This window comes from Helobdella robusta (assembly GCF_000326865.2).
Source record: "Helobdella robusta unplaced genomic scaffold HELROscaffold_5, whole genome shotgun sequence".
Classification (NCBI taxonomy): Eukaryota; Metazoa; Annelida; class Clitellata; order Rhynchobdellida; family Glossiphoniidae; genus Helobdella; species Helobdella robusta.
In genome coordinates, this window is record NW_008705254.1 from 7,214,635 (window position 1) to 7,229,958 (window position 15,324).

At 31.3% G+C, this 15,324-nt stretch overlaps 3 protein-coding genes across 3 annotated transcripts in view; 2 read left to right on the forward strand and 1 right to left on the reverse strand.

Moving 5' to 3' along the window:
* Positions 1 to 1,495: 1,495 nt before the first annotated feature.
* HELRODRAFT_67993 (hypothetical protein) lies at positions 1,496 to 8,788 on the reverse strand (the record flags this gene model as incomplete). The annotated part of the gene is made up of 9 exons (XM_009026926.1): positions 1,496 to 1,578; positions 1,651 to 1,776; positions 1,851 to 1,947; positions 2,177 to 2,257; positions 2,382 to 2,456; positions 2,592 to 2,672; positions 2,814 to 2,966; positions 3,124 to 3,267; positions 8,732 to 8,788. 9 exons carry the CDS (start codon positions 8,786 to 8,788, stop codon positions 1,496 to 1,498), a joined length of 897 nt encoding a protein of 298 aa, XP_009025174.1.
* A 1,793-nt stretch (positions 8,789 to 10,581) lies between these two features.
* On the forward strand, positions 10,582 to 12,526 carry HELRODRAFT_163910 (hypothetical protein; the record flags this gene model as incomplete). Its single annotated transcript, XM_009027641.1, has 5 exons — positions 10,582 to 10,615; positions 10,826 to 11,037; positions 11,123 to 11,348; positions 11,576 to 11,949; positions 12,305 to 12,526. 5 exons carry the CDS (start codon positions 10,582 to 10,584, stop codon positions 12,524 to 12,526), a joined length of 1,068 nt encoding a protein of 355 aa, XP_009025889.1.
* A 1,823-nt stretch (positions 12,527 to 14,349) lies between these two features.
* HELRODRAFT_163911 (hypothetical protein) overlaps positions 14,350 to 15,324 on the forward strand; it is a gene marked incomplete at both ends in the record, with an annotated part of 6,490 nt that continues 5,515 nt past the window's right edge. The window contains 2 exons of the mRNA XM_009027642.1: positions 14,350 to 14,602; positions 14,820 to 14,887. Coding sequence (XP_009025890.1) covers positions 14,350 to 14,602; positions 14,820 to 14,887 — 321 coding nt within the window. The remainder of the gene's footprint in view (positions 14,603 to 14,819; positions 14,888 to 15,324) is intronic.

Below are 15,324 nucleotides of genomic sequence, written 5' to 3' on the forward strand. Positions count from 1 at the left end.
GTGTGGTTGTATCCACGATACAAAAAAATAAAGAAAATTTTTTATCGCAAGCAGCAAAAAGCCAATAACAAAAGCTAAAAAAACATTTTTTGATGAAGAATAAACCATCCATTAACTGAGAACCTTTTCACCATTTGAAAAATCCTTATAGAACCATTGCTTAGTCAACTGTTGAGCTTAATCCTTTGTTTGTTTGTTTTCCAACACTTTTAACCCATCCAAACGGGCCATCTTTGTCCTAGGAACATGCATTATTAATTTTACAATACTGATTGTCAATTTTCCCACATCACAACTTAAAAACAACATTGTCATAAACTGATTTAGTTTTTATATTGTTGGCTTGACGTCTCAGTTTCGATGGTTGCTACTCGCTTAACCGGTTGCAACCGCTATATCCAAATCAGACTGTTGACTAGATGAACCAGCAAAAATAGATTTTGGTTTGGAAATTCGCTTAACAAATTTCATTGATCTACTCAGATTTCTTTCCTTTTACTTTTCAAAAAGATTTGTGCTCCTCTTCATGATCATGTATCTAAAGAAATGATAAAAACTAAAAATTAGAAGTAAAAAGTGATACAAAACGTTAACACGTCGTCTAAAGTACTCCATTTTGATTTGTAAAATAATTAATCTAATGCATTGTACATGTGAAAATGAACGTTCTACTTTTCACTTTTTAATATTTATTTTTTGTTGTTGCTCTGGTTTATTTTAACAGCGCTCCAACGACGTGCACGCACGCACATGCAAATCACCGCATCACATACCCGAGATACATGATAACTTTTCTTTAGGATGTGGCATATCATGCTTCCAAACCCAATTGCGTCGAGTCAAGAAACCACTCAACATAACACCACACACGCAGGCCAAAGTCTCTGATCAAACAAAATACAATTTAAACGTACTTATATTCACAAACATATATTTTGAATCATTTATATTCTAAAAACTAATCATTAGTGCGGATTTTTTTGGTACTCTATGCCAGGATCTCATCTAGATTTTATTTTAAACTAGTACTAGTGATTACCGGTAAATGAGTATTTTCGTTTTTTCTGACTTGAAAAATAAGTTATATCTAAATTTATGTGTGATATAAGGATGTGCGATTTAAGAATATCTTGATAAATATTTAAATCAAGTTTAAAAGTCACCGTAACAACTCGAACAATGAACAAACAAAAAACCAAATTTGAAAAGGACGACGAGCCTAAAAAGCGTCCTGAAGCCAAAAGATGTCAAGGCCGAACTAGAAATAAACGTGGATTACCAATTCGGTCGAGATTCAAAAACGACATTTTTTATAACAAAGTTTTATATATAAATCAAAAAAAATAAAAGCACAAAATTATATCTTACTAATAAATTATTTATTTTTAAATTTGTGTATATCGGCTTTCGGAGGCTCCCGAAAATTATCGTAAATAAGTAAACAAATTTATATAACAGTAATTTAATGTTTTAAGCAATTAATTTAACGCAACAATCAATATCTGCTGAGTCTGATGGGAATATTTTCTGAGACCATGTGATCATTGCAGAAGATAATGACTATGTTGATTTCAAATTCTTTAAATGAAAAATTAAATATAACAAAAAGGTGTACAACACGACAACTTTATAACAAGAATTTATTCAAACCTATTTTGAAATTATCAGTGAAGAGGGTGGGACATGTGAAGAGTCGCGGGAATACCATGTATAGAGGAATGTCCAAGCCTCGGCATACATCACCATCGGCAATTTGGATATTCTGAATTTCAGTCGCTATATAAAGAAGAATTTAGAACTTTTCACTAAACTGATAATAAAAACATTTGCAACTGCAACAGCAAACCAACCATCTCTAGCATAGCCTTCAGCACAACCGCAAGTTTCAACTCTTATGAGTTGAATTTCAATTGATCTTATGCTCACATTTGATTTCAAAACATTTATCTGTCAATTTTAGTTTCAATATAAATATGAAATAAAACATTCAAATAATGATTGCGAATAAAAATTTATATTAACTGTATGACATTTTACGTTAGAATGAGACTGATGAATATTTCACAGTCATTTAATTTTGTTTGAGGTTTGTAAATACACATTAAAAAGTAAAACAATATGACGTAACACAACATGGCGAGACATACAATAAAAGCAACAGGCCACAAATTCTAACATTTCCAGTGAAAGGCTGAGTGATGCAACATTTTGTAGAATCAACAGATCCAACAATTTCAAAACTGGGCAAATATGCTTTCTAGAAAAGAATGTCATTGAATTAAACTAGTTATAGTGCACATAACTTGAATAAATCCTATGAACTTTCTAAACTTCTAAAATAATTTCATACGAAATAATAAAATGAAGATTAAATTACCAACATCTTTGCTACTTATACTTGAAGGATTAAGCACAAAATCAATATGCATTTGACAGGCTTTTTCTCCACGACTAGCCTTTACAAAGACATATTTTATAAAATAAAAATTTAAAAAAAAAATAAAAAACGTTTACGTTTATTTAATCATAGTATGAAAACTGCGCTTATAATTTCTAGCACCAGATAAAAGTGATAAAAAATTCTATCCTACCCCGTTTTCCATAATAAATTCACATTGTTTTGATATATCCCTGCTGAGAATTGATTTTTTCATATCAACAGTGATTAAATACTTGAAGTTGGAAAAAAAAATTAAAATTGTTCAGTTTAATATGTTGGACTAGTTTCTTACGCAATAAAAATGAATTGAATAAAAATGTTTGTTATTTGATGTAAAAATTGGGCAGTGTCAAGTGCATTTAAAGTTACAAACTTGAATATTGATGAAAACACCATGATAAGTTTCATACAAAGGCCTTGTTTTGTTTTGGGGTACCAACGTTATTTCAAAAGGTACTTCTATAGTACCTGATGGCAATTTTCCAGGTTTTATCAGTTCACAGGTGTATGATATAAGCGGAATGGGCTTGAAAATAAGTATGGTAGTATTAGTAAAAGCAAAATAAAAGATAATTTTTTGCTTAACAACAAATCAGGTGAGATGGAAAATAATGAGGCATTGGGTATTACAATAACAATAACAATAATAAAAATAATAATAAGAAGAAAGAAACAAACAGTACTTTAATGGAATTATAAAACGCCTCAAACGTGCCGACAGACTTAGGACTCAACTGCAAATTAACTGTCCCATCCAAAGCTAATGTTATGCCATTGTGACTGCTCTCCGATTTGCTGCTTATAACAACAAGTCCTGTAAGAATATCCTTGAAATAAAATTGCAAAAAAAAATATAATATATTAACTTCTAAAGTTTGTTTCAACAATTAAGCATCGTAATAAAAGATAAAAAGATATTAATAGTTTCTTTGTAATAAATAGAATTAATGTATCAACGCAATATGATCTTTTTGAGCCAATAAAGAAGGAACGCCCAGATATAAGCATATATAAGATACAACTAATAGTTAATAACTTATTAAATTGGAAATCTCACAATCTCAAATCCTTTTTTTTATTTTCATTTTGTGTTTCGGATTTAAATAAATAAATGGTGAGGGATTACCAAAAAAGCTTTTTCTGTAAAAGATAAAAATGAATATAAAGAATAGTAAAAATGTTGCTTTTTAAATGATAAAGTTAAAAAAACAATGATATAATACAGAACGAAACATAGAAAAATTGGACCAGATAATGATCAAAGCTGAAAATGCAGTGATATTTCTTAACAATTGCACCTACGACAGTCTACCCCTAAACATAAGGACGTTCTTAGTAATATTACATCACCACAGATATCAATACTCTTGTCAACAATTATTATTATCCACAATGCTTATTGCTGCATTGTTTACTTCCGATCTGTCAGTCAGCTTGTCGACCATTATCACCTACAAAACCAACATCACTTTATTTATATATATATATATATATATATATATATATAAAATATATATATATATATATATTTCGAGAATTAGAAGTTAAAAAGAAGGTAGTTCAAGAATTGTAAAAATTATGGTCTATTACCAACATATATATATATATATATATATATATATATATATATATATATATATATATATATATATATATTATATATATATTAGGGAACGTAGTAACAGGGAAGCGCAAGCGAAAGAAATTTGTTTCTTTCCTTTACAATCGGAGGCCTATGGTAAAATCTTCATTATATCACATACTTTTATGACAAAATTAATTGAATTAGTACGTAATTTTAATTGTGCAGATTATTATTAAGTTAATAACTCCTTTTTTTTTTAATTTTTTATATAGTTTTGATATTTGATATGACTATTGTTTTAATTAATGATTAAAACATAGATTCTCTTTTAATAATTTTCTTTTCATTTCAACACACCTCGTGCTGCAGTTTAGTTATCTCGTTCGTGTATCGTGTTTATTTAGTGTCTCGTTCGTAAATACGAAATTTAAATCATTGTATTTTTTTGTAAAATTTATTGTAAAATTTAGTAGTTTTAACTTTTTACTATAATTACGGATTGTTCTTTAAAATGGTTAATAAGTGTTGCGCTCCGGGTTGTAAAACAGGTTATAAATCCAATACAAGTGTCGGAAAATCAAGACTCTTTAGATTGCCATTGAGTGATCCGATTTTATTGGACAAATGGATACGTTTTTTATCGCTGAAGGATTTCCGTCCCACCAAAAATCATCGACTGTGTGAGTTACATTTTCAGGATGAAGACATATAGTTAGATAGAGAGGATACAAATGAAACTCGTCGTAAAAGCAATCCTGTTAAGCTAAACTTAAATCGTTTTAAACCTTTTGCTGTTCCTAGCAAGCTACCAAATTGTCCAGCTTATCTGAGCAGTCCAAGGATACCTCAAAGATCTACCCGTGCTTCTGCGGCATCTCGAGTGGCATTAGTGAATGACAGATATGAAGTTATTCAGAATCTTGTGATGGAAGAAGAAAAGGTAACTTGTTTTGACGATTTTGTTGAGAAAATTAAAGACACTTTAATTCCTGAAGGTTATATATGTATCAAAATGAACACTCATCTGTCCTATGTACTAATTAATAATAATAAAGAGAAAGAGCCTCTCGACATTACTTTGTCAATTACTGTAGCGAACGACTTAACAGTTACCATTTATAAATATGTTGGAAAGATTTCCGTTGAAATAGGATTATCAAAGTACAAGCATTTGTTATCAAAAGAAAATACTATTAATAGCACTACACATTTCTCTAATCTGTTAGCTTTTTTGAAGAACACTTATAACGAAGATGAGCTCTGTGAAGAGGAAGTTTGTTCTATTATGAACAACATTAATCAATTATTGGGAATAATTATAGAAAAGGGCTGTTTGGGTGACTTTGCACCATTGTTGGAATTTGTAAAGGCTCAGCTAAAGCTGACTTTAGTCAAGAAACAAGCTAGAAAATATTTTAACAAACTACTAACTGTTTCATTTTTGTGGCAAATGACAAGCCCTAAGCTCTATGAAACTCTAAAAGAATTGTTTATTCTTCCTAGTGTCCGTAGAATTCAGCAATTGTCTTCTGTTTTTGCTGAAAATGTTGAAGATCTTAACCAACCTTACTTAGAAGCAAGGTTGAAAGCACTCTCTGAGTCAGAAAAAATTGTCATGTTGATATGTGATGAAATTCACACTGCAAAGCGACTGGAGTACTTTAGCGAGTCTGTCTTTGGTTTGACAGAAAATGGAGAAGTTGCTAGAACTGTTTTGTGTTTTATGATTCAATCGCTGTGTTGCAAATATAAAGATGTTGTAGGATTGAAAGCGGTTGCTGGTCTTAACCCTGCTGTTTTACGCCATCATTTTGAGATTGTTACAACCAAGCTGAAGAGATATGTCACTTTGCTAGCTGTTTCTATGGACAATTTATTTACAAACAGGTGGGTACATTTAGCAAGCTAGTCTTATACAAATAATTTTATTTTTATATTTTTTAAGGTCTGTTGATTTTCTATTTTGAGAAATTAAATTATTTGATTATTACAGATCTTTCTATACCGAGCTTTGCAATGGAAAACTAGAAACATAGTGCATGTGGAATGGCCAACAAACTTTTCTTCTCTTTGATACAACACATAATTTCAAAAATATCTTCAACAACTGGATCAATAAGAAAATTTTTTTGTTACCTGACCATACTGATGTTGATGATGGTGAAATTCTAAAATTAATTGCTGACTTCCGTCATGTTGAAAAGTTGTATGCTACTGAAGAAATGATGCCCTTAAAAGTAGCTCACAAACTGACAATGGTCAGTCTCAAACCAAACAACATCCAACGAACTTCACCTGTTCATGCTAAAAGTAAATCTAATAATTTCAATAGATCTATATAACAACAATTTTTTAAATTTATATATAACTTGCAGGTATTTTTCATGATTTAACTGTGGCTGGTTTGAAGCTGTACAATAAAAAAGGATGGAATGACACTGCAATGTTCTTAGAGTATATAAACAGACTATGGAATATCTTAGGAGTGAGACATTCTTTTCAAGGTGAAGTCTATGTTTATATGTCTAGTTGAAATAAATTTTTAAAAATCTCTGCTAGTATAATTATTTTTTGTATTTTCTTTTATTTCCTTTTGTTTTTTTACCATTTTTATCTTTAATTATATTCAATTGCATAATAAACTTTAAAATGTGATTTGATTTATTTGTATCTCATGATTAGAAATGGCTATTACTTTGCATTTCATTAGAGCTACATGTATATTTTCTTGATAAGCTTTAACCAATTCAGATTTTTGCTAAATGTTTGTGTATAATTTATTCAGGAAAACACAATCTAAACAAGTACTTGGAAGCTGTCAGTTCTCCTACTGATTGGCAGTTAAAGTATCTACTTGATGCGGCAGACTATTTTGAAAGGTGGAACAAAAGCACAAAGACAGATGGATTAACATCCCAAACTTTCACAGCCTGCGTGCAAACGTTTAGAGGAATTTCACAACTCTGCTCGTATATTTTTGAAAACTATGATGAAATTACCTACTGTCTTCTTGGAAAATGGACATCTGATTGCATCGAGGGGCGGTTTGGTTGGTACCGCCAACTCAATGGTGCCAATTTCTATATAAGTGTGCGTCAAATTATGGAAAATGAAAAAAAAATTCGTACTCTAACTGCTATAAGGTCAGGCGTATTTGAGGAGCTAGCCTTTACTGAAAAAACTGTTCCTTCCGCTACAGTAGAATGGACGTGGTTGCGTGACGAGCTGGCAGATGATCCTACTGATCTTGATCCAAAATATATGCTGCCCCTCATATACACCTCTGGGTACATTGGAAGGTCGATCAGTAGAAAAACGAAATGTGAGTCTTGCAAAGAAAATCTGGTGGACCGCTTTTGTGACAAAGAGAATTCTGGAGAGCACACAAAAGTCATTGAGCTGCAGGACCGAGGTGGATTATCTGAACCTACAGAATACTGCTTAGCTGTGTGCTCTGCAGCATTTTTTTATTTCAATGACCTACACTCAAAAGAAAATCATCTTCAAAGGTTTATGGCATGTTCTTCCAGCAGTCAGCACGCCGTGTTTGAAGCAGCGATAATGGGCAAAATGACTTCCTTTACACCTGCACTTGTGCAACACCGTTTTGCTCAGGGACACGAAACTGCGCACCTCATGGTTCACAGTTTAATTGTATGTGTAAAAATCTGATTATGAGTATCGCTATCGATACTGAAAAAGTAGCGGCACCACTGTAGCGCCGCTATCACAATTTCGCTATTAACAACCCTGGTACATACCATACATAGTGTGCATTTTAATTTCTGCATGTTTTTGTCCTAGCAATGAAAATGATTGAATGTTTAATTTTTCCAACCATACAACTTATTTTATTGAATCTAAACTTTTTTTGCGAATAATAATCTATTATAAACTTTTAAATTTTGGTAATTTGTTATCTGGAAGATGAAATTTAAATATAAATATATCAGTGATATATAGAATATAGAATATATACCAATTTCACTGTATATGCAAATTTATCCCCTGTTGTAGCATGGGTGGAGATAGAAATGTGAACAAATTGAGGGGAAGCATAATGGCTAACTTTGCCAATAAATTATAATTAACACTGATAATGCTTCAGTCAGTGAGATCGCACACTACAAAATTGTTCATTTTCATTTATATTATTTTTACATTACTTATCATTTCTATTTCAACAAAGAAATATGGGTAGAGCAAATTAAATAAGTATATTAATATCTAAAGAGAGTTAAAGCAGTTTGTCAAGACTGCACAAAAATATGATTCATTGATTAATAATTAATTATTATATCTACAACAAATACTTACTTATTTGCCAAATAAATTTTTTAATTACTAATTTAATTTACCACCTAAAAAATATCAAATTACACGTTTTAGGTTTTATAATTTCACGTTTATCATATGTTCATTTCATATGTTCTATCATATTATATTATCATTTTGCTTTATCATTTTGTTTAGTGTTTAGTCCTGCAAAAAGTTGTTTGAAATTACATTAATTTTTTGTTTATGTCACAAGTCCAAGCTTCTGCTGTTTCTTGATTTTAGATTTAAAAAAATATAACAAAAATTATGGGGCGTAACCATAATATAATGCGTGATATAGATGGTGATAGCAACCCTTTTTGATTGAATAATAAAGTTTATTCTAAATAATCAAACAATAATTTAAGAAAGACTTCACTAATACTAACGTTTTCATGGTAAATTTTGTTTGCTCTTTTCAGTCTGATGTCAATAACCGAAGACATGAAAAATAAAAATACTTCGCAAACACAAAACTATACTTTACGCCTGCAATTAACATTTGAGAGACTAAGTAAGGATATAAATAAATTTAAAAGTGAACTTAGATAAATATTGAAATTACGTTAAAATAAAGCATTAATAAAATTTATAGAGTATATCCGAGTGTCAAATTTATTGTGAGTCTTATTTTTATTGTTTATTTTTGTTAGTGAAAATTTAATCAGCAATGATTTTTTGTGTTGCCTTGTTAATTTTGTTGTGGATTAGACGGGTGAAGTTGTCATAGTCATCAAATGTATCTGCCATTTATTGGTGATGTAGTGTTTTACAAATTGTTTAATATCATTCAGGGCCTCATTTAACATTGCCACTCTTACACATAACATTGCCCAGTAACAGTGGCGGATCTAGAACACTTTGACCGGAAAGCCAAAATTTTAAAAATGTTTTATTTTTTTACAGGAGCCAAAATTTTTACGGGGGACCTAGATTTGTTGATAGTGTGGTGGCTGACGACCTTTTTTGTTATCACGTTCAATTTTTGTCAATTTTCTAAGTAAAACGGTCTTTTTTCTGACTTTTATTAAAAATCTAGTCACTGGTCCTTCCAGCCCCCTAGATCCGCCACTGCCCGGTAATGTAAATTTTGTGCCACTGGCTGACATATTTGAAGTAAGCATGATTTGATGCAAAACGTGATCATGTACTTCAACTTCTTTTCCTGATGATACCAACCCTTTTTATGAAGGATTGGAAGAAAGGTTACTTAATAAATAATAGTAGTTTCGCATCTGCACAGTCATTACGAATTGAAGCAAATGATGTCTAATTTTGTTGAAGTTCTAAAACTTACAAGTATCTACCTAACCACATGCTTTAGAAATTTTGAAGCAGTGCGTTTTGAGGTAATCACATGTGCATAGAACGTTCTTTAAGACAATGTTGGATGTTGATCAAGATTTACCAGTAAAGACAATGATAGATGTTGCCAATGCTGTAAATGTTGAGGCAATGATCAAAGATGGTCGTCAAAATGTATCAGAGATTTTCGGTGATGTTATGTTTCAAAACATTACCAAAACAGGAATTTCAAAAAAATGATTTCAACACTGACAATTACTTGTAATTTAAATATTCAAATGTTGATAATGTAACAAATAAATATTATTCAAAGAATGTTCGCAGTATTAATGTTGAAAAGTTTAAGTGCTTCACGGTGTAGAGGAGACCGGGGATGTTGAACCACGGGGCATGTTAAACCAAGAAGGTAAATTTGCTTATTTATAGAAAACTATCGGTAGGCGTTCCATAAATCTAATTATTAATGCAAATCGAACTAGCTGAGTTAATTTCGCGTGTTTATGTCTGCAAATTTTCGAGTAAATGTCACGTATGTGATTTTGCCCCTTTCGAGTAATTTTGAGAATTTGAGGTTAATGTTATTTAAAATAATTTTACCATATATATTTTGTAGTGTTTTTATCTGGTAAAACGGTACGTGGTTTTTTACACGCCTTTGTAGCATGTTAATGAGGCTACAGTTGAAATACTAAAACCACTATGATTGGGGCATATTGAACCATGTTGTCGGGGGTACGTTGAACCATGGTTCAACCTGCCCCTGACATCAATGCAACACGATATGTGATGATTGTACTTATTCTACTTCAAAATTAATCACTTTTTTTGGTTTTATTCTTATTGCAATTGTATTTTTAAAAGTTTGAAGGGCATTAACGATAACGTCAACAACTAAAACATTGTTTTTTTAAACAGGATCTATCACTAACTCAATATGGTCAGATCTCGACTGCGAACTAGAAACAGAGGTAGTACTTCTTCAGATATAATGCTAGTTAAGAACTATTGATAGTAAAATGAGTCTCCGTGCTATTAGCCGCAAACATAACATTGACCACGCGTTATTGATTAGATATTGCAAAAAATACAATAATGCACCGAATTCTGCATTGTCAACATTTAGAGTTGGTTATAGTCAGTCAAAAAGGTGTTTACTGAAGACAAAAAATGCTTAATAGAGAAATATATTAAGAAAGCTGCCGCGTTGTACTATGGTTTGAATCTCAGAGAAGTCCGCATATTGGCATATCAATTTGCAACCACAAATAGCAAGGTCGTTCCAAGAAATTGGAAGATGGATGAAAAAGCTGGGGCTGATTGGTTTAGTGCATTCATGAAAAAACACCCAAACCTCTCAATCAGAGTACCTGAATCGACATCTATTGCTCGGGTAATAAGTTTCAACAGATCGAACGTGTCCACATTTTTCGACTAACTTGTCGAAAGTTTTTGAACGCTATGTGTTTGGACCAGAGGCCATCTACAACATTGATGTGCAACGACCTAGCAGAATAATTGCTCAAAAAGGTGTAAAGCAAGTTGGAGCCATAGTCTCGCAAGAACGAGGTCAAATGGTTACTTTGGCTGTTGCAGTTAATGCACTGGGGAAAAGTATTCCACCTGCATTTGTGTTCTCGAGAGTTGACTACAAAGATCATATTATTAGACAACCGGGATCTCTTGGATTAGCATATCCTTCTGGTTGGATGACAGAAATTAACTTTCTGGAAGTTATAAAACATCTAGTCAAGCATGCACGTTGTTTTGTTGAGAATCCCATTCTTTTGCTACTTGACAATCATGAGTCAAATGTATCAATATCAGTGTTGGATTACGGAAAGAAAAACGGCGTCGTAATGCTTAATTTTCCTCGCACAAACTCCAACCACTTGATCGATCTGTATTTGGGCCATTAAAAAAATTTGTAGGATTAGCACAGGATGCCTGGATGAAAAACAATCCCGGCCGATCAATGACAATATATGATATTCCGGAAATAGTAAATAAGGCTTTTTCTCAAGCTGCAACACCAGTTAATATATGCTCAGGATTCAGGGTAGCTGGTGTATATCCCTTTCAACGCGATATTTTCCAGGATGATGAATATACACTATCATATACGACCGACCATCTGGAAATGTGTTCAAAAATTACTGAGCGCCAAAATGGTGAACCTGTTACCGCCAACGAAACACCAACAACGATACAAACCAGTTTCGTGGCATCCACTATTGTTTCAACTGCCAATCTCAAACCGACAAATAATTTCAGCACTAACCCAGAACGTGATACCGTCTTGACCGTCAGTCAGGCGAAACTGAATTGTATAATTACTTCTGAAGCAACTGCAACTTCAACTGTCAATGTGAAATTTGTAATGGACATCAGTTCAATGTATATACCTTCCATTACAAATTATTTACGTTTTTTATTAATATTTTCATATTATTTTTCAATATACAATTCACAATTTTTATTATTAAATGTAGAGACCAGCAGAAATCTAACGCCACGCCGGAGATGATCAGGCCATTCAAAAAAGCTGCACCGCAAAAGATAGATACACCAGTGAAAGCAGAGCTGGAAGCTCGTCAACGAGCTCGTGAATCAAAGACCATCACTAAAAAAGAAAGAAGATTTTATTTGACCGTAATCAGCAGATTTCAAGAAAGACGGCTAAAGTGTCGGAAAAGCAAAAGAAAAGTAAGAATAACATTCCTATAATTACGAGTGACGACAACACACCTTGTCATTTCTGTGGCATACTGGCCAATGTACCTCCATTTGAAAATTGGAAGGAATGTCCGTACTGTAAAGAATGGTGCCATGAACACTGTTGCCTAGAGGACTCTATTTTGTGTTACTCATGTCTTGGTTAATTGTAGTTTTGTGTCCTTGTGTCCTTGTCACCATTCAAAAAATAAATTTGATTTAAATAACATATTTAGATTTGAAAATATTTCACTGAAAACAATAAAACTGATTATCAAAATGTGTTAAACAATATTGGTTCAACGTACCCCGACAGGCTTACTAATAAATCTTTTTAATGTCATAGATACTTGTTAGAAGTCGATAGAATTTTTTCTATGCGTAAAGGACATAATATTACATAATAATGACCTACATCAAAAAGTTTTAATGCATTAATATATGTCCGACAAGTTAAATTATGAAAATTGGTTCAATGTGCCTCGGTTTCCCCTATACCAAATGTCGTACTTTGTTTTAAAATTAAAAATATTTGATTCCTACAATGGATCCTCATATTGCATCATTAAATGACAATCTCTAATAATTCTTGCGTACATTATAATAAACAGTGCACAGTGAATTGTGCAGTGTAAAGAATTTCAATCAATCAATTAGTTTATAAAGCGCTATTTCTACGATGTTCAACAGCGTTCCTCAATGAATTTTGCAAACAGATGGGTCTTGATATCTGAAATTCGTAAGTGATGGAGAAAGAGGTAAAGAGTTCCAGAGAAAAGGACCAGAAAAAGCAAATGCAGATTTAGCAAAAGAGGGTTTAACACGAGTTAAGAAGAAGTGAGAACAACCAGAAGAAAACAATTAACCTACATAATTCCACGAGTCACTTAGACTTTAATTAATCAACGCTCGGTTAATAATATTAGAGAAAACATATAAAAAAATTTTAAAACATGACTTGTTTTTCTTGAGTAATTTGAATAAATCAATTAAATAATTTTATTTCATAAAAATAACTTTCTTCTCAATTTATTTATTTTATTGCGACGAAGTGAGTTGTTTGAAAAGCTGAACAACTGCATTGAGGTAGCTTCTATTGTACTTTTCCTGTTTGGAATTTTCAGATTGCAATCATAACGCTGTGTATATATTGATATATTCAATCAATAGAATTAATGAGGCGTACCTGCTTCGTGCGTGTCGCCGATACTTTGTTTTGCTAGTAGTGTGTTATATATTGTGCAGTGTATGTTAAATATTTGTGTTGTATACGTGTTGCTGTTGCATGTCATATAATGTGTTGTATGCTATATAATGTTTGTTGCACAATGTTCTGTTTTACGAAGTAAATGAAAATGTTATACTATTTTTTACATTACTAAAGTAAAAAATGGTAACTGTGAATTTGTACACTGTTAATTTAAAAAGCATCCTCTAACGTTATTGGTCGAAATAATCAAAATACTTGAAAAACTTTAAAACAGTGTATCTGTATAATTGTAATAATAATGATATAATAATAAAAAAAATAATAATTATTATAATATTGGTACATTGTTACTACCACTATTATTATTAATAATAATTTAATAAAAACGTTTGAAATTTTGAATGCGTAATAAATTATTTTAATAAATAAATAAATAAATAGAAGATAAATTATATATTTTGGAGGATTATTTTTTCAATAAATCTGTCAAAAATATAATGACAGATTTATCTATATGAAATTACCACAAACTTATTTTTAATAAATCTTCAACGAACGGAACGAAGTATATATATCTCGAAATCCCATATTTGATGTTTACAACCTGTGAAGAATATGTTCATCATTTTATAGTAAATTGCAACTGAATCAATTTAAACATTTTATACTATAAATTTAACATTAGTTAAACAGATACTAAATTTTGAAGTGACAATGAAAAGATAAAGGTTAGATAAGAAACTTAAATTAAGCAGTTAATTTGTAACCTTGGTTCTTGTCATGGGTAAATTGGAAAGCCTAAAAATAATACTGACAAACAACAAATCAGTTTTCTGTCCTGGTGATATGATAACAGGAAAATGTGTCCTTGCATTAAAAAATAAAATTAATTTGAAAACGATGTTCATATGCATGGTAGGTGCAGCTCGTGTTGAATGGACGGAAGCTACAGGGACTGGTGAATTTGAGACCGTTCAATTTTATAAATCAGAGGTCGTATACATTTCGGTGAAACAGATTCTTTATGGGAACGGTTAGTTTTTCTTTTGAATAAAATGATGATGATGTTGATAACAATTGAGTTACTAGAGAAATATAAAATATTAATTTGTTGGATATATATATCTTTTTAAAACTTGGTCCAGTTTGATCTTAATGAATTTAAATTGTTTTGCTTGTTTATTTATATGCTATTTCCAATTTGATTTTAATAAACTAATTTAAATTTCGATCATCAAATGACGTTGCAGCCGAACGTTCAGTGTTGGGTGCCGGTACGCATGAATTTGCATTCTATTTTGCATTACCAAATGGGTTGGTTAGATTGTTACATACATATTTTACATTTAATCTGAATTAATAAATTATTTATTAATTTGTGGTGAGAGATGGTGTAAATTATGTAATTGTATAAAATTTGTTCATAATGTCCAAAAAATAAAAAAAAACACAATGTTGACCCGTCAGTAGACTCATAATGGCTTCTCTCAGATAAAAAGCTTTTGAACCAGGCTAACAATGTTTCCCTGATCCCATAATGACTCAACTTTTGAATAAGAATGGTATGATTTAAACAGTCAAAAGCTTTTTTGAAGTCAATAAAAACCCCTACGGTATGGATTTTAAGTTCCGTGTTGCCAACAATTCTACTGATCATGTCAAAAACGGCCACTTCAGTGGAAGAACCTTTCTTATATATATATATATATATATATATATATATATATATATATATATATATATATATATATGTGG